At 40.9% G+C, this 19020-nt stretch overlaps 1 protein-coding gene across 1 annotated transcript; it reads right to left on the bottom strand.

The window, feature by feature from the left end:
* Positions 1 to 8631: 8631 nt before the first annotated feature.
* Positions 8632 to 18301, bottom strand: sh3pxd2ab (SH3 and PX domains 2Ab). Its single transcript, XM_030787402.1, has 8 exons — positions 18076 to 18301; positions 13080 to 13187; positions 11567 to 11684; positions 11090 to 11446; positions 10836 to 10990; positions 10707 to 10756; positions 10480 to 10599; positions 8632 to 10332 (listed from the first exon to the last, which is right to left on the bottom strand). The coding sequence occupies exons 1-8, from the start codon at positions 18299 to 18301 to the stop codon at positions 8632 to 8634; spliced, it is 2835 nt and encodes a 944-aa protein (XP_030643262.1).
* Positions 18302 to 19020: the final 719 nt, after the last annotated feature.

Genomic DNA, 19020 nt, shown 5'->3' with positions numbered 1-19020 from the left:
GTCAGGCATTAATATCCTTGCTGTTGAAGAAGGCCAAAGACTCTCTTAGCTGCTCCTCCCACTACCCTCTAAGCCTGTGTGGATGAACTGCTAAAGGGATGCAAACCCAGCTTTCCATGGTGCTAAGCCAATAATTTTTCCACTGTGCCACCCAAGCGCCTTGTGTCAGCATTCTTTACGTAGACGTTAAGATGTTGGCTGAAGTATTAGCCCAAAGTCTTGAGTGGGTTTTTCCCACTCTTATTGCTTCTGTCCAGACAGGCTTCATTCAGGATGGGTCTCTTTTTTTTTCAACCTCAGACATATATTTAATATCCTTTACACTTCTTCTTCCTCCCAGAAACCAGAGGTACTTCTGTCTCTGGATGCTGAGGAGGCCTTCCATCATGCGGAGTGGTCTTACCTGTTTTATGTTCTTCAGCAGTTTAGATTTGGTCTAACTTTTCTTTTATGTGGTCAAATAATTATGCTGATTTATCGCACTCACCATATTCTCCACTCTGGTGTGATGCAAGGGAAGAGTGTCCATTGTTCCCACTGCTTTTTGCACTCTAATGGAGCCACTTGCACCCTTTATCCAACAATGTAATGATGTGAAATGATATAATAGCAAATCAGGAACACACAGTTTCACTATATGCAGATAATGTCCTTCTCTATGCATCTTAACCTTGATAAGAGTGAGCTTTTACCCATCAACAACCGCTCAACAACTGCTAGTCAGATCCTACTTCACACACTGCCTTTTGAAAATAACACATAATACATTTACTCATCTTGGAATATCATTCACAAAATCTTTGTCTCATCTGTTTAAGAATAATTTCACCTCACTCCTAGATCTCACCAGTCACAATCTTGCTTGCTGATCTGCTATGCCCTTATTAAGTTTGAGAAAGTGAAAATTCTCCCAAAGTTCTGGTTATTATTTCAGTGCATTGCATATTTCCTCACGAATGCATATTTGTCATTGAGAATACTTTAAACCAGTTGTAACAATAAGGGTGTTTAGAATGTCAGTGTGCTGTATGAGGAAATGAACAGGCTAAACATGAGTTTACCTTTTTACTATTGAAATATTTTGTGCCAACTCAGTTCACCCAAATTCCCTCTCTACCACCAAAGGCACCTCTTGATTTAATTTTAGATTTTAAGATAGAGATGAGGGGAGTCATACTGAATGTATACACTGCTATATTTCAAATGGAAAATTCTTTATATTCGTTAATACATGATGACTGGAAGTATATTTGGGGCACAAAAAGAGCAGTGGGCAAAAATATTTTCTTGGATCCACTCCTGAGGTATCTGTACGGAACACAGTCTTCATCACTTTCATATGTCTATGGTCAAGCTTTCAGAAATTTCCCCAAAGGTCAATCCTTCCTCTGGTATTTGTAAGCAAGCCCTCAACACTCTTTTCCACATATTCTGCTCCTTACCAAGTTTGACATCATTCTAAGCCTCTTGAAGCCCTTTTGGATACAACAGGTATAACAACTGAGCCCAGTCCTTTAATTGGACTTTTTGCTGTACCATTGGATGACCTCGACCTACCAAAAACACATTCAGACAGCCCAGCCAACTCCCCTCTCCTGGCAAGGCATCAGAGTCATATGAAGTGGAAAAAGGATCATCCCTCACCACTGGCCAGTGGATCTGTGATGTTAGGCATTTTTTTAAATAGAAACAATTAGGATCCAATTAAGGATCCACTGAAAAGTTCTTCACTGTGCGGCAACCTTTTCTTTCCTATGCTGAGTAACTGAGTATGCTGTTTACCCCTTGAAAATGTGTGTTGTGTTGTTGATGTAATTGATGTAATACCCATATGTGAGCATTAGCTCTTTTTCTGCATGAGATTGTAGACTTTCCTGGCCTCTTTTTCTTTTTCCACTTTTATTTATTTATTAATCCTTTTTTTTCTGTGAGTTTTTTCTGTTTCTTTCTTCTGGCTTTTATACCTTTCTGTCTGTCAAGTTCCCTGGTGAAAGTATTAGTCTCTGTAAACTAATGTGTAAAACTCATTAAATTAGTGTGTAAAAGTGCTTTGAGGAAAAAACTAAAAGGACAAGACCACACGTCAAGCCATTTTCCTGACAAGACATTAAGATGTTCGCATGGTGCTGTCAAGTTATATGAAAAGGTCTGCCTTAACTGCATTTTTTGTTGTTGTAGAGACCCACTGAGATCCCCTGAACTATGTTCTTTTTAATCTCAGAAAACATCTACGACCTTAAGTCAAAAAGACAAGTCTCTAAGCAAGGGGATCCTTCATTCACTGGAGGAGCATAATGCACATCTTCAATTACATTGCTAGTAAGAAGGCCAGTTCTAAGAATCATCTGGATATGGAGAACTCTAACACATCTCAGACCAACCTTAAAAAGGTGGAGAGAATCTTGTGCAAAGAATCCAGTCAGTGATCAACCAGTGAGCTTATCCCCCTGGTATAAGTACTAACTCCTGCAGCAGTGCCTGGGGTTGACCAAAAGGACAGCCCACCTTAGCCCACTCACTCATGGGGCTGTCAGGACCCTTCCACCTGTCTCACCACCTGCCTACATGGTGCTCAAAGGAGCACGAAGCCAGGCATCGTCTTCACACGAAAGGGGTGAGACAAGCAGCCAGAAAGTTGTTGAGACATGTGATTGAGTTTGTATTCATAGAGAAGACTCCATGCAAACAGTCAAGCCAAAGGCAAAAATAAGGCTGCATGTCACCTGTGTATTAGGAAAGGTTCATCAGGTCTTTTGTAAATCACCAGGATTCTACTGAGGCAGATGCTCACAGCTCAGAGTTTGAGATGGGGCTCAGTCTCCCACAGATCAAGGAGAAAAAGAGTTCAAGCTGAGATTCTGTTGCACACAGAAGTTGCCGAAATTCAGAGTTAATGCTAAGGCAAGTCACAACATTTAGATACATAATGTCCTTTGCTGAGCACAATTTTTATATATAAACTGAGGTTCAGGAATGTGTAGATGAATGTAAATTGTACAGAAACCCATGAGCCCAAGTGCTTCTTTCCCTTTTAGTATGTTACAGTCTCCACTGTAGTTGTAAGTCTTATTTTCTGTTTTTGTGTATGAAATCTAGTCATTATAGCCATTGCTGACAGCAGGAGGTTCCACATAGTGTGTCTCTGTGTTTGTGCATGATTGTGACTACACTGCTCTCTGTTGGACAAAACAGGTATTACTGCAGAGTGTGCATCCACACGTGCTGCACCAGAATCCCTACAAGACATACTTGTAGCCATCAGCATGAAGGATATATTTGTGTGTGTGTGTGTGTGTGTGTGTGTGTGTGTGTGTGTGTGTGTGTGTGATTACTATTGGATAAACTGTAAACTACAGCCTTTACACTGAAAGAGGAGGATTACATTACAGTGTTTTCTATTAATTCCAAAATGTGTTGTTTGTTGTCATTTTAAAGCTAGAGAAACATAAGAACTGTGTGCATTTAATGATCAGACAACAGCTTGATGACGCCAAAATGAAAATAAACAGAAATGAAAGGAAATCAAGACAATCATTCAAAATTGCAGAAAGGGGACATCGAAAAGCACAAAACCAAAAGAAACTTTGGCAAGGTAAACCAGGGGATAATATATATGTACTCTAGCTTGTAATAGTCAGCTTAGCTAACATGGAGCTTACTGTATTATATACATCTTCAAAAATTTATGTTAATGGGTGTGGATGAAATCATGTGAAACCTTTTGGCTTATATATGAGTTGGTGCACTTTCTAAGCTAGACCTTATGTCCTGATGAGGGACTCACTAACTAACATAGTTCCATACCTCATGGAATAGTTCACAATAGCTAGTCATTGCCTAAAAACCCCTGAAAAAAATTTATGACAGCCCCAAAGAATTCTAGAATATAGTTTAACTGGCTCAGAAAAAATGTTGTGCTTATTGTATTGAATCTTCATTTTTGTGAATAAAATATCAGAACAAAGTACATAAACTTCAAAACTTTAGGTCAGTTAGAGTTAGTGTTTCCTTCTTTTCTGAGTGATCTGTCTAAAGAAAGAAATTCAAACCTGCACTTGGCAGGTACTGAAAGGTGTCCAGTAACAGATATCGGATGACAGGACTGACAATCCCCCATGTTTGTTAGGTAACTGAATAACCAAATAATAAGTTCTTGTGCCAAACTCATAATGACTGCCTCCGAAACGAACTGTCTGGTCAAGTAAAGGTGTCAACATTACCTGAATTTCATCCATCCAAATTTAGTGTTGTCCATGAGCCTTGACTCTGTTCATTGGATCAGTTTCTCCATGTTTTCTTTTTTCTTTTTTTAATTGCATGTTTGTTTGTTCCTATTGTTAAGCTTTTTTTGTCACAATCTTCCAGGTTCAATAAATTCTTGCAGTTTATTACATCCGTCAATTGCATGTGTAGGTGTTTGTCTCCTGGCAAACTAGCTTGTGTCAGTGCATTGGTCACGATGTGAATGTGAGTGGCAATTTAATTTCCCACTGAGTGAGAGTAGGACTGACTGCAGGAATCCACTCAGGGCTATTTATTTTATATGCCTTTTTTTTGTAATTATTTTCATTTGTTAGTTTTGTTCCTTTTGGCACCCTGGTAGTCTGCTTTGGACAGTTGTCCCACTTACAAGATGTAACTGTGAGTGTGATGAAACAATGGTCCAGAGACCAGATAAAGCCCGATTTTACATCCCCATGTCATGTTTTACTTACAACTTTAGTATCTTTCACCATATATGGTGATATGTAGGCTACTCTGATATAAGTTTGGTCCAAATGCAAAATTGTGTAATTACATACATTTATGAAGGCACCAGCCTTAATTTTAAAGCGAAAGAGAGTGTTGTGTTGCTGCGTTATTGATTTAGGTTTTCTTCATCTTTAAGTGCAGTGTTCTTAGAAACTGAAGAGGCCTATTCACAGTGATTCACAGTATGTAATAGCCAATACATCATGATGTCTAGTATAGGGAAAGATGACTTGTGTTTTTGCTGTATTATTGGCATTAAGGTAAACAATAACAGACATGTCTGCTCATCTGAACAAAAACATTCTTTATTCATTCTTTACCCTTCATCAATACGGATTCCCTCCTTTTGACTCAACTCCTGCTCAACTCCTGCCCCAAAAATAAGTTATCAAACTACACATACAGCAACTAAGAATAGGTTAACAAAAACAACAACAACAACACCAGCAAGAACAACAACAACAACAATACCAATAACGACAACAACTTGATAAAAATAATTGGCAAAGATTTCCCAGCAAAATGCATTGCCATCAATGTCCCCACCATCAGGCCTGGCTGTAGTGTTGAAGTCGGTCAGATGTGGTCCATCAGAAGAAGACTGTCACCATCAGAGTGGACAAACTGGGTGGGACCTGCAACAGTTGCTCATTTGCAGGACCAAGTGCAAGACCTCTATATACATCAATCTTCATGCACTTCCACAAGTCTTTCATCTTTATGGTGCTACTCAGCCATATGCCTGTAAATCTGCCATTGAAGTTTGTGATAATGTTGTCCCATTCAGCGCTTTGCTGGAGTATGGTGGTGGTTTCTTTTCATGCGTCCTCCAAGTAATGAATAAGTTCTCTGATTCATTGCCTCCGGTACAGCTTACACTCACTGCTAAAGTTTTGAATTCTCGCCATGAATCTCACAGTTGATTTTATGAGTATGTGACTAAACTAGGCCGGTGAGCCTTAGGCAGTGAATTCAATCATTCAGTCATTCAGTCACCTAAAACAATTTTTTTGAATTTCATGCAATAACATAGAAACACCAGTGAGAACCCAGTAAAACAGTTTGATGTAAACAAGGAGCCGTTTTATAAACAGTTCACCTGCAGAGAGTAGATATGTGTCCTTAAATTTACCTGTGAGTCCAGTTTGGGACTTGTGCTTGGTTGCAAGCTCCTACTGGATTGAGTCAAATATGATAACTAAAATTTCCAGAGGGCACTAATGAATAGTGTACATAATATATGAGTGCAGGGTGTCATTTGCATTCAGTTTCAGCCATCTTATTGGAAAATGTTTTGCAATGGATGCTCTGCAGCAAATTTTACCTTTCTAAGGGTAACAAGTCTTCAATGCAATGCATACACAAACCTGCTTACATCCATGCACCAACACCACATTCAGTCTCTCTCTCTCTCTCTCTCTCTCTCTCCCTCCCTCTCCCTCAAGGTTCCTATCATGGCTCCTACACATAGTACATTTTAATTATCCAGGATGTTTGGAAAACCTAGGATTCACATGTGAATTCTCTGAGGGCTGTTGTTGAGGGTAGCATCTGACATCGGAACTGACAAGATCGTAAGTTCATTTATCTGTTCTGGTGCTGCAGGTGCCTTATCAGTAATGCACTTAAACATCTAGTTCTCGTCTTTATTAATCTCTTAAGAGTGCTATGTGTTTTACTTCACCATCCAGGCTTGAGCCAGGTTTAAGTGTACCAGGTAAATTTTATATGTATAAAAAAAGAAAGTGCCAAATGTAGTAGTACAAAACACCAGCGACCCAAAAAAAACAACAAAAAAAAACAATGGTTTTTGCATCCATGCATTATGCAAAGAGATAGGTGCTTCTGAAACCTGACACTCCCTCAAGAATAACTGGTCAGCATCCATGCACATAAGCATTTGACCTACGTGTAAAGAGCCATAAAAACCTGTGGGAGACCATAAGGTACTAAGAGCTTCAGTGCTTCATTTAGTGCAAACAGACATAACTCAAGACCAATCTGTTTACATCTAAGCTGTGTATTCAAATCATACATAGAACTATGCTAAATAGTAAACCACAGAGACAATATCCTGATTGCAGTTGCTGAGGGGAAGAAGTAATAAAGAGAGAATGTGAGTGCAAAACAAACCCTCATCATGCACTAAGTCCATTAGGACAACATGGTTTTCTTTTAAAGTTGGCAGAAGCAGTGGGTGGAAAATCACCCTACTTTCCCTGTCTCAGATAAACTCATTCATTGTTATAAGCAGAGTCTCACTGGACTCAAGCAGTCTCCAGCCAGAATTAGGTAATATGTTGACATAGGCGTGTGTGTCATAGTCACAGTGCAGTTAAGCTGTGCAGGACTACCCAATGTTTCAACAATAATGGTTGTTATAAATTCTGTACTACAACACTTGTTTATGCATGCAGACAAATACACCTGAATACCATAGTTATGAAAAACTGCTCAACATCTGCCGATCCATTTTGTCATATAGGTATTATTTCAGATTATCGAACACAACCATTTCAATGAGCATGTTCTGTAATTTGACAATCATAATTAACAAACTTTGTACATTAGTTTAAACAAATACAGGTTGATATTAAGCAGGAAACTTTTTATTTAAATATGAAATTTATTGGCATACATAGAATTTTGTTGCACCAAGCTTAAACAAGTTAACCTGTCTTGGTTTAATCCTATGTGTATGTTTTAACACTTCATGCAGATTTCTACTGTTTCAACCTGGAATGACTTTGTGATGAAATCTAAGCATTTGCTCCTTGTGCATAAATTTAGAATGAATAAAATGCTTATTTTATTTTGTTTCAGAAGAATTTTTGATTAAATGGGTTGAATGTTTTTCAAGAATGTATTAAAAGCTAAACTGAATTGCACTGACTTTACTGTGATATGTTGTAGAAAACAAAAATAACCAACATACAACAATGAATGCACAAAGACCATTAATATTTAGAAGAAATAAGCAGGCATTACACAACTTGAATTCTGACATGCAAAATTGAACTAATGGATATAAAATACATTTAACATTTTATGCTCTGGATATGCACCATACCAGCTCTATACTTACCTATTTTAAAGTATTCCTGTCCTCTAAACCCATAACAATTAATGCAATTAATGACACAGAACTGTAAAAGTCATACGAAACAAAATATTTTAAACTGATTGAACACAAGCCCCATCTTGGATATCTGACAAAGCATGTTCCTGGGACGTACTGAGATTGAAAGAGCACTTGACTGTAAATGGGAATAAATGAGTAGCCAGTTTATATCAGGCCTACTCAAATCATGATCCTCAAGGGTCAGGTACTGAAAATTTGCCAGCTTTTCCCTTAGCCAACAGTTAAGTGTGAGGGCACTGCAGCCAATCAGTCACACCGATTAATCACTAATTGGTTCAAGTGGTTATTAATTATTATCAATTACTAGTGTCTAGAAAAGACTGGACAGGATTTGAGTTTAAGGGCTAGAATCAATACCCTTGGTAAAAATTACTAATTAATTATCACATCCCAGTAGACCTACACCTTCTAGCTAAGTTATTGTTTCGATACACATTTATCTTCTATAATAATAATAATAATAACAATAATAATAATAATAATAATAATAATAATGCATTTCATTGGTATAGCACACTTTCACAACAATGTTATCTCAAGGTGCTTCGCAGATATAAAAGTTGTGTAAAAGACAAAAATTTCTGTAGTTAAAATGAGCTTCTAATGTGAACTGTAAAACTTCCATGAATGTCATGTCACTTATATATGTATGAGCACTAGTCCCATGTTGCCTCATGAAGCAGCAAACTTCCAGTTGACTATGTCAAAATCTTCCATTTCAGGATTATAGTACAACATTAACTCCTCCTCTCCAGGAAATTGGAGGGTACCCAGCCTTTCCGAGTCTTTCCGCCATCCAGAACCCGGCAGTACCACCACCCGTTGGGATTCCGCTCCAGAACCTCCAGTCTGGTGCCCGCTGGGAAGCCCATTGTCTCTTCATCGCCGCAGTAATCCGCTATGGAAACATACTCATCCCGGAGATTATTATGAATGAGGTGGGGTTTAGGTTTCACCATGGAGACCGGGACCGTGCGTCTCAAGCCCTCTGTATTGCTGGTGTTGGTGGAGCTGGTCTGAGTGTGGTTTGAGGCATGTCTGAGGCTCCCAGACAAGCCATCCCTGGCAGTCTGTAAGTCATTCCTCCTCAGTGAGTCAGTGCTGTTAGCTGTGTCCGTATAACTGTGCGAAGAAGTAAGGACAGCCTGTGGTTTGACAGCCAGCTGCTTCACCGCATTCTTTGACTGCAGTTGATCTGGAGGTTTGTTGTGGGCTGCAGGGCTTTTGGCACCTTCCGGGTTCTGGTTAATGTTATTCAGAGTCTGAACCCGCTGTTCATTCTTCTCCAGGCTACTGGATTTACTCACATGGCCCTGAGTAGTGTGGTTGTTCCAGTCAGAGCCAGCGACATCACATGGTTGTCCATTGGCCTCTGGATCACGCTGTCTGGGGTGCTCGGGTTCGGGCTGTTTGATCGGCTGCAGGTAGTATGTGGGTGCCCAGCCCTCCTCCAGCCCCCAACGGATGAACCACCAACCACTCTCCTGTTTCTCTAGAACCTCTACCTCTACATTGGCAGGAAAACTAATCTCAGAGGACTCCCCACGCTGATAGGCAGCTGTGGTGCGATAGAGGTTACTCTGAGCTTCTGTGGTCTCGCCACGACTGCTCTTGGAGGTGCTAGAGAGGTCCGTGGAGGTACTGCGGGAGCCCAATGAGTCCTCTGATGAAATGATGGAAGCAGTTTCTGAGTCTTCCTCTCTGGAGACCCTGGGGCCACTGCGGTGCTGCTGTGCTGTGGGCTTCAGCTGTCTCCTGAGGGAAGTGAAATCCGGTTCGGTGCTGCAGCTTCTAGTCAGGGCTGGTTTGGGCCGCACTGAAGGTTTGGGTTTTGAGCAGGCTCCCTCAGCATGTTTGGGTCTGTACTGTTTGGGTTTCCCCTGGGGGTTGGGCTCAGAGATAGGAGCTTCAGATTCACTTTGAGACCTGTTTGCACCAGGTCTAGTGGAGTTTGCTGTCTTGGGTGTATCAGAGTCTCCACTAGACTCTGGGTTTTCAGTAACAGGCCTGAACCCATCATTCATGTAAATACACTCCTCTTCCTCATCTCCCCATCTCTCTTCCTCTTCTCCCGTGGTGAAGGAGGCACTATAGAGAGAGGAACTGGGTGAAGCTTTGGATGACGAGTCTCCAGGCAGAAACTCCAGCTCACAGTCCAAGTCCAGGCCCACAGATGGAACGTCATACTCAGGTTCCTCGTAGACAGGTCGGCTGTAAGTTCCTGCAACCTCTGTTCCCAGGCTGGAGGGCCGAACCCTCTCTTTTGAATCTTGCTTTTTGACTGGTGGCGCAGGGGGAGGGACTTTGGGACGTGTAAGGGTGCTAGTTCGTCGATTCAGGGTGGGTTTTTTCCTCTTGTCAATGTATGAGCAAGGAGCCCATCCCTCCTTTTCCCCAATCTGGACATACCACCATCCTCCTGAGTTCTTCTCTATCACCTGTGAAAAACATATACACTTTCTGCACTGACAGAAGCTCTAAAATTGATTTTACCATCTTAAACATTTTACATTCCTCTTTGAACTAAGGCAACTTCATTCATTATGAAGCTTTTGTATGGTAAGAAAGAGTAAACTATGTCTTACATCAGCTTTCTGTCCTCCACTGAAACTGATGCCATCTGATAGGCACGAGTGGAACTCTGCTATGGTGTAGTACTCTGCCTCAACACTAGGGGGCTCTGGAGGCTGAGGCAGCTGGAAGCCCTGAGTTAAGAGCAAGAGATTACTTCAGTGAGCCACTAAAATACTGCATTAAACACACGTATTAGACTATAACTGCACATTAAGCCAGAGTCACATGAAACACTGACCAGACTGTTCTCTCGACGTGGAGGTGGCTTCTGTCGAAGGGTAGGGATACCTGCAGAGAGATGAAAATTATATAAGTACTTCACCTAAGTACCAAGAGTGGATAAAAAGCAACTATCTGAGAATCCTACCACTCTCCACACTGTGGTATCTCTGTGGTGCAACGCGGGCAACAGCTGGAGAGGCAGGTAAGGTTTTCCCCCTTGACGCGATGGAGCCGGTGACAGACCATGCACTCCTCCCTGAGTCTGAAGCAGCATCTGAGCCAGCATTAGAGCCTCTGCTACTGTTTGTGTTTGAGTCTCTGTTAGAGCTTGGGTTTGTGATTGTATTGTTATCACATGAATTGATGCTTGTCTTAGTACACGCGCTAGCTGACCCCAGCCCATTAGTGTCTGTTGTATGGTTAGTGCTTGCATTTGTGTAAGAGTCTCTGTCAGGGTCTGTGTTGTTAATGCATTCATCGGTGTTGAATTCGCCATCTGAGTTGAACTCTGTTTCTGTGTCCTCTTGGGTGGTGGTTTCAGTGGCACGTGGCAGCGTGTCAGAGTGCGTGTGTCTGTCATTCCCAGGCTTCTTATTCAACAGGTTACTGATTTCCATTAGGTTCCCTATGATCTCCACCTGGCCCAGCATAGGCTGTGTACCTGTCTCCACAGCAACAGCCTGTTCACTTCCACAAACATCTTTCTCTACCTTCCTCAAATAGGAGGCTGGAGCCCATCCTTCTTTTCCTTGGTATCTAAAAGAGAAAGTGAGAAAGAGAGGGGGAGAGAGTGAAATAAGGATACTTGATGTGGAATGATTAAAACGAATTAAATGCTTCGATAGGATAACAAAGCATCTCAATATGTGATGTTACCGTACAAACCACCAGCCCTCTAGATTCTTCTGGATGACCTCGACCATTACCCCACTCTCAAAGCTGATCTCATCCTGACCAGTACCGGAGTATGACTGAACCGCCTCATACCACCCTTCTGCACACAGGACAGACACACAGAGAGAGAGAGGGAAAGAGGGAGGAAGGGAGGGAAAGAAAAAGAGAGCCTTCACAGTTATGTAGTGTGTTTCAAATATGTCTGTGTGTGCTGTGCTTTTTTATGCGTGATGTCCTGTTTGTATATTTGTGTGTGAGGGAGTGTGTAGCTTTGTGCGTGTGAGTGTGTGTGTGTGTGTGTGTGTGTATGTGTGTGTGTGCGTGTGCGTGCGTGTGTGAGTGTGTGTGTGCGTATGCATGTGTGTGTGTGTGTGTGTGCATGGGTATGCGTGTGTGTGTTTGTGTGTGTGTGTGTGTGTATGGGTGTGCTCTTTGCAACAGCATGGGATCCTTTTAACAAAAACATGCAGTGCCTGCAAAAATGATAAAATTGTTTGCAGAAGTTTCAGAAGGGATTTTCAAAAGTCAGCATTATTGTCTCTCCCTCTCTCTCTCTCTCTTTCTCTTTCTCTCTCTCTCTCTGCCAGGAACAACAAGCTGTGTGTTGGACCCAGGTGTACAATAAATGATGCAGTTTTGGACCAGAGACTGGAAAATATATTATTGTTGAAACTGTAAAACACATGCACATACAGCTCTCCAAGCAGCGCTGTTAGTGACATAGTCATCCCTATGCATATGACTGTATGGTACACATACTGTAAGAGCTCTGTCTCAGGAAACAAAATGCTAACACAAAAACAATTTTAAAGAATCACTTCACGAGTAGTTCAATAAGTATTTGAAACCTATACAATGAGTTTAACACACATTCTACACATTCTATCTTTTCTTTCTATGCTCTACTGAACAGTGTTTCAAAACTCTATGTCAGTTTATGTTTTACTCATGATTTACAATTGATCAGTGCATTTAATTATTGTTCCTGGTATAATCATTTTTAAATCCTGGATAAATACACATTCCATTGATACATGCAGGTGAACAGAAGTCTGGTTAATTCCTGCACAGGTTTCACTTAATTATAAATACATGATACCTATGCAAAAAAAAAAACAGCATGGAGAAAGATTTACTTCAATACGCACGAAAATAAGACAGACTTATATGAACCTGCATCCATGAATGGATATGCAACTCAAAATTAAAAAGGTAGCACCTGGTTCTTATGTACCAACCACTGATTTGTCTGATTAGACCATCAAATCCAAGTCACTTATACATCAATGAGATCTTCACAAAAAAAAAAAAAAAAAAAGTGTGTGGAAAAATTTATTTCAGTATAAGAACCACATGTAACACCATAATGTGTGTAGCGTATTATGTTTGCAAATAATGCCTGATGATTTTTGTGTGATTAGCATGTGTGTGAGCAGTTGTGCTTTGCATGAGTGGAAGTAAATTGGCTTGTTCAGTTGTGTTTCCAGTGTCTTACCCTCTCCACAGCCGGATGCTTTAAGGCTCTCTCGCGTGCCACAGGGAGAGATCAGATACGTGGCTGGAACCCATCCCTGCTCCTCTGCTGTGCTCACAAACCACCAGCCTGACACACATGAAAAAAGAGAAAGATAAAGACCCACATACGGAAAGAGAGAGAGAGAGAGAGAGAGAGAGAGAGAGAGAGAGAGAGAGAGAGAGAGAAAGAAAGAAAATAAGTTGACCTCGGAAAAGAGAAAATCAGTAGAAATCAGCAGTAAATGATTTCCCTCCCATTCTCTCACATTCCTAACTGATTTCACTTATCATTTGAAAATTGTTGTATCATTGCTTAAGGCTGATCTCTTGATCTCTGGCTCCATTTACATCATATGTCAACATTAGCACATATTTTTCTGTAACGCTCAAGATGACGAAGTAGGAAAACATAATTAGGCATCGCTCTGTGATTTATTTGGTACTGATCAAAACCACATTTTTGGCCATGGCGTGGTAGTCCAGAGAGAAACACTAATGTTGAAAACATATGTCCCAAAGGCACCAGGGTACAAGACACACTTTCAGCAAAACTCGTCAGGCTCTGGCGCATATACAGAAATGCCCCTGTTCATGTCCATGCACACACACACACACACACATGCTCATCATGCAAATGTATGCATTAGCAAAACACAAGGATCACATTAACAGGTCTTGTCATTTGTAACTGTAATATTATTGCACAAAATCATATATACTCATATCTTCACAACTGTCAACCGATACCATATGTACATCAATATCATTACAGCTGTCAAATGATATCATATATTCAAATAACATTACAACAGCCAAATGACATCACATATACTGATACCATAACAACTGTCAAACAATATCATGTAAACTGGTGGGACAAAACCACAAAAATCAACTACAACCACTATTACAGCGAGTAAACAAAGCAACCTCAAGTGGTAACACTGCAATACAACAAATAAGCCACAATGGTCAACAAAGCAATACCACAGACCAAACACAACAACCAACACTACTGGCCAACAAACTATCAACAATAAAAAGCACTGCAGGTAAGTAAACTAACCATAACAACTGACACTACAAGTACACAAACCAACCGAAGCAACCCAAACTGTGAGCATACAAATGAAAAACAACAATCACAAGGCACAAATAACTGCTGAAACTATAAAACCACAAACTAACCACAACAACAAACACCACAAAACCACAAACTAACCACAATAAAAAAAAAAACACCACAACAACAAACACCACAAAACCACAAACCAACCACAACAACAAACACCACAAAACCACAAACTAACCACAATAAAAAAACACCACAAAACCACAAACCAGCCACACCAACAAACACCACAAAAACACAAACTAACCGCAACAACAAACACTACAAAACCACAAACTCACCACAACAAACGCCAAAACACAAACTAACCACAACTATAAACATCAACAAACACTAACTAACCACAACTACAAACACCAAAAAAAAAAAAAAACACTAACCGACCACAACTACAAATACCAAAAAACACTAACTAACCAGAACAACAAACGCCAAAAAACCACGAACTAAACACAATCACAAAACCTGCAAAACTATAAATGACTTAGACGTCATACATCAGCCTAATCACAGCCTCTGTGACAGCAAAACCACAAACTAACCTCAAGCGCTAAAATCTGAAAACAACAAATCAGGAAAAAGTGCAATGATAATCACAAGCTGTCAACAGTGGTGCACCATAATACATAACCACTCTCCAACACTGAGCCACAAACTCCACCAAAGCAACTAGCATAAACCACAAGCTAACCACACGGTCAGTCACTGTATCACATTCACAATTATCACTGTAACAGAATAATCACAATATCTACATAACAATAATACAAATATTCACAATAACAGTTACAATCATAAGTTCATTAGGCTGAAGTTGAAGTGACTGCTGATATGTAACTGTGCTAATACTAACTAGGGGTAGATAGGGCATGAGCCTCACAAGACTGGGACAGGCAGGGGTTATAAGGTTGTGTCTAAAAATTCTTCTCAAAAAACTTCACCGTCAATAAATCAATACAATAACACAATCATGACAAGTATTACAATAACACAAATCTAAAATAACCAATTAACATGACATACACACAAAACAAGTACAACAACTAGCATAGAATTAGAAAGAAAAACCCAGATATTAGTCTGCTCTGAAACAGCTTTCTCACACCTGTGCTCCATGAAAGGCCAGCTCACAACAGTGTGTACTGAGACAGCTGGAAGTGTTCCATGGGTATGGCCCACAGAGCAGAGCTACACAAACACACGAGCAGATGCCAGCTCAGCTGAGACACTTTATAACGGTATATTAAAGTGTTGAGGTCAGAGCCATTTACCTAGAGAGAAAAACTCAGCACAAAATGTCTCTCATATATAAAACACATGGCTAACACAGCAGAGATCAGTGGGTAATACGCTCAACAAACAAATTCTAAACAAATGAACTTCAGTTAGGCTGTAATCAGTAGTGCGAAAGAGAGGAGTTTCTCTTTCCCTCTCCTTCTTCTTCTGCTCCCTTCCTCCCTTTCTCTCTCTTTATTCCCTTTCTGTGTGTATGATAGTATGTCTGTGTACATGTATACATGTGTGTATCTATCATTCCCCCCCCACGCACGCACACACACACACACACACCCACACACACACACACACATACACACACTCACAAACAGAAAATCTTAGATCAGCTGCAATGTTATGCCTGCAAACACAATCAATCATAGATAATTCACAATCAAAAATAGATAAATAATATCAAACAAACTGGATATAGTCTCTCATCTTATTTTAAAATTATTTTCATGGAGCTTAAATTTATAATAAATGTTTTCTGCTAAAAAAAAGCCTAGACTTCTGCATATTTGATAATATTAGAATAAATGTTGTTTGTATGGAAGGCCACTTTACTTTTGAAGCCTGTGGAGGCACACTGGTTTCCCCCTCAGAGAATTCTTGTGTTGATTGATTTTCCACTATCCATCCACCACCGAATGCTATCCCATATCTGGACCACTGGCACGGCTCTGCATGCCTTTGTCACACACACACACACATATACACACACAAACACACACGCACACACACACACACGCACACACACACAAGCACACACACACACACACACACACACACACACACAGCTCCTCTGCTGGGCAGTCACTCTGGAGGATCCATTAAGACATTATAAAAACCCAGCTTTCCTTTCCTGGACCACTACTTCTGGCAAGAAGAGGGTTTTTCCAGATTCCCTCTGTGCCATGTGTCCACACACACACACACACACACACACACACACACACACGCACACACACACAATCACACACACTATTTCACATTGCTGCCTCTGCACTGTACAGTACCCGGTCAAAATATAGGTCAAATGCAGCTGAAAAAATGGAATAAAGTTCTGCATCTGCTTAAATACTGAATACACACCGCAGTGCATTGGACTGCCTGTGCTTCTGATCATGCCTATACAAAACTTTATTAATTACAAAAAAAAAACAACTGCTTCGTGGCAAGCTCAGATCCTTGTCCTGCTTTTTTCCATCCTTCAGCAGTGCTGGCGCCTCAGGACTTTGGCCTCAGAACACTCTGTTTTACAAAAACTCATAAATCTGCTAATGCAAATACACACAGCCAAACTCCTTCACAGCACAAAAAGGCCTCATCTTTTTTTGCTCATCTGCGTCATCAGATGTTTTTTTCCCTCTCTTCTCTCTCTCTCTGACATATTCTCTTCAGCTTTTAAGAGGTCATTCACCTCCCTACAGCTCTCTAATACCCGATTATATATATATGCTAAAAGCATCACAAGGGAATTTGTTATCTCCATTGCAGAGACATCATCATCATATTTGGCAAATACAAACAGAACTTTACACAAAACCATCTCTTTTCTTTTTCTTCTCCTGTCTAGTAATGGCACAGAGTTCATGTTGACAAGAAGAATGGTGGTGCAGGACAGAGGTGGCAGAACTAGTTATTTGCCAATGTACATACTGTCTAATCAAGAAATATATTAAAATAGTATACTTCTTCTTCTTCCTCTTCTTCTTCTTCTTCTTTTTCTTCTTCTTCTTCTTCTGCTTCCTCTTCTTCTGCTTCTTCTTCTTCTTGTCGTTCTTCTTCAGAGTGTAGGTCTGAGGGCCCTGTGAGAGTCAGTGAGGATCTGAAGCAGTCACTATAAAAACTCCATGAAGCTCTTATATACCACTGAGCATTGTCAGGCCTCAGAACTCTTGGGTTTTACTCAAAGTATGCACAGACACACACACACACACACACACACATACACACACACACACACACACACACATACACACACTCACACCTATCTCAGACCAGCATCTGAGTCTCATTACAGTTTTACTGACACCTCAAGGATTATTACACACACACACACACACACACACACACACACACCTGCACACTCCCTCACTTTTTGAGGTCCATGTGGCATTACTATCACCTCAGGGCCTTTCTGATTGACTCCCCTCCTGGAGAGAGAGGAAACGAAGGCCTGCTGTCTTTCTTCCGTCTTTACCAGCGCAGTACTCTGAGAACCAGTGAGGCATTTCAGCTGACTGACACACAGGACCAGATATGAAATAAGAAACACTATTTCAGAAGCTGTGTATTTGTCAGACCAATGTATTCGAAAGCTATTGCTATTACTGCTATTAGTGCAACAGTATGCAACAACAGCATACTTTACCCCATAAAGAATATGATATTCTTACAAGCTAGCTTAAACTGAGCACAACCCTGGGTTTCAGACTCAAAGTATTAATTACTGTATGTGTAAAAAATAAACAGAAGCAGAGAAAGAGAGAGAGAGAGAAAGAATGAGTGGGGGTAAGCCCTTTGTTTGTGTTAAAGAATGAGTTTGAGAAAGAAAGTGACTCACCACTCTCATTCTTCTCAATAACCTCCACTCGTTGACCTGCCTTCAGGCTGATCTCCGTTTTCTCCTGTCTGTTGTAGTTGGCTGTCACCACAAACACGTTCATGCAGTCCTCCGGCAGCATGACCTCCCTGTTCTCCCGTCCTGAGGATGATGGGAAAAAACATGCGGTCAGCCAGCTACCCGCTGCTGCCCCCCGTCCACGGGCGCCCGGTGCCCGACGCGCCATGGGCCAAATCTCCAGGGCACCAAAGCCAAGCAGCAGACCGGTTCAGCTCAGCGCATGATCCTAAGAATCCAGAGATCAGCTGGGCCATCAACTAGATCCTGTGAGCCTAGAAGTCCAGCCAGCAACAGGCTCCAGGGGAGAGGGGGATCCTGCAAGCCCAAATGCCTTGCCAAGTTTTCAGGCTTAGGGAGAGAGAGAGAGACTGCCCCTTAAATACTTTCTTAATTCTAGAATGTGCCACAAAGGTATGTGTAGAGGGTAAAAAGAGCTCTCAAAAGTAAACACAGAAATCTCCTCCACACTACAAAGGGAGAGTAGGAAAAGGGAGAGAAAGAGAGAGAGAGATGAAAATAGAGACAGGGATGGAGGGATGAGGACAATGAGAAAGGGAGAGTGGGAGCTGTAGGCAGAGAAGTGAACGAGAGGAACATTTTCCTCTGGAAAATAAATGGAATCTTAGAAGGCGGAACGAAGCAATGAGAGAGAGGAAATAGATGCCAATCATACATGTCTCCGCCCCCATCATTGACCTTAAATAGAAACATATGAGAGGAGAGGCTGAAGTCTTCACAAACAGAACACATATAAACACACACATTCAGTAACAAAAAACCCACATTTTTCTAAGAAAAAAAAAATCAGACACACGCTCATACACAGAAACATACACACACACACACACACACACAGAAATCAAGCTGGGTCTTCACATATACAGT

Source organism: Chanos chanos, chromosome 10, assembly GCF_902362185.1.
Source record: "Chanos chanos chromosome 10, fChaCha1.1, whole genome shotgun sequence".
NCBI classification, from domain to species: Eukaryota; Metazoa; Chordata; class Actinopteri; order Gonorynchiformes; family Chanidae; genus Chanos; species Chanos chanos.
This window is presented reverse-complemented; position numbering and strand designations above follow the sequence as displayed.

Excerpts from the sequence above, each read along its gene's own strand:
- sh3pxd2ab (XM_030787402.1), bottom strand. The coding sequence starts at position 18,301 with ATGGCGCGTCGGGCACCGGGCGCCCGTGGACGGGGGGCAGCAGCGGGT. Across the intron at positions 11,447-11,566 it reads GAGGGCTGGTGGTTTGTACG|ATACCAAGGAAAAGAAGGAT; the intron begins GTAACATCACAT and ends TTTCTCTTTTAG. Across the intron at positions 10,600-10,706 it reads CACGTCGAGAGAACAGTCTG|GGCTTCCAGCTGCCTCAGCC; the intron begins GTCAGTGTTTCA and ends CTCTTAACTCAG.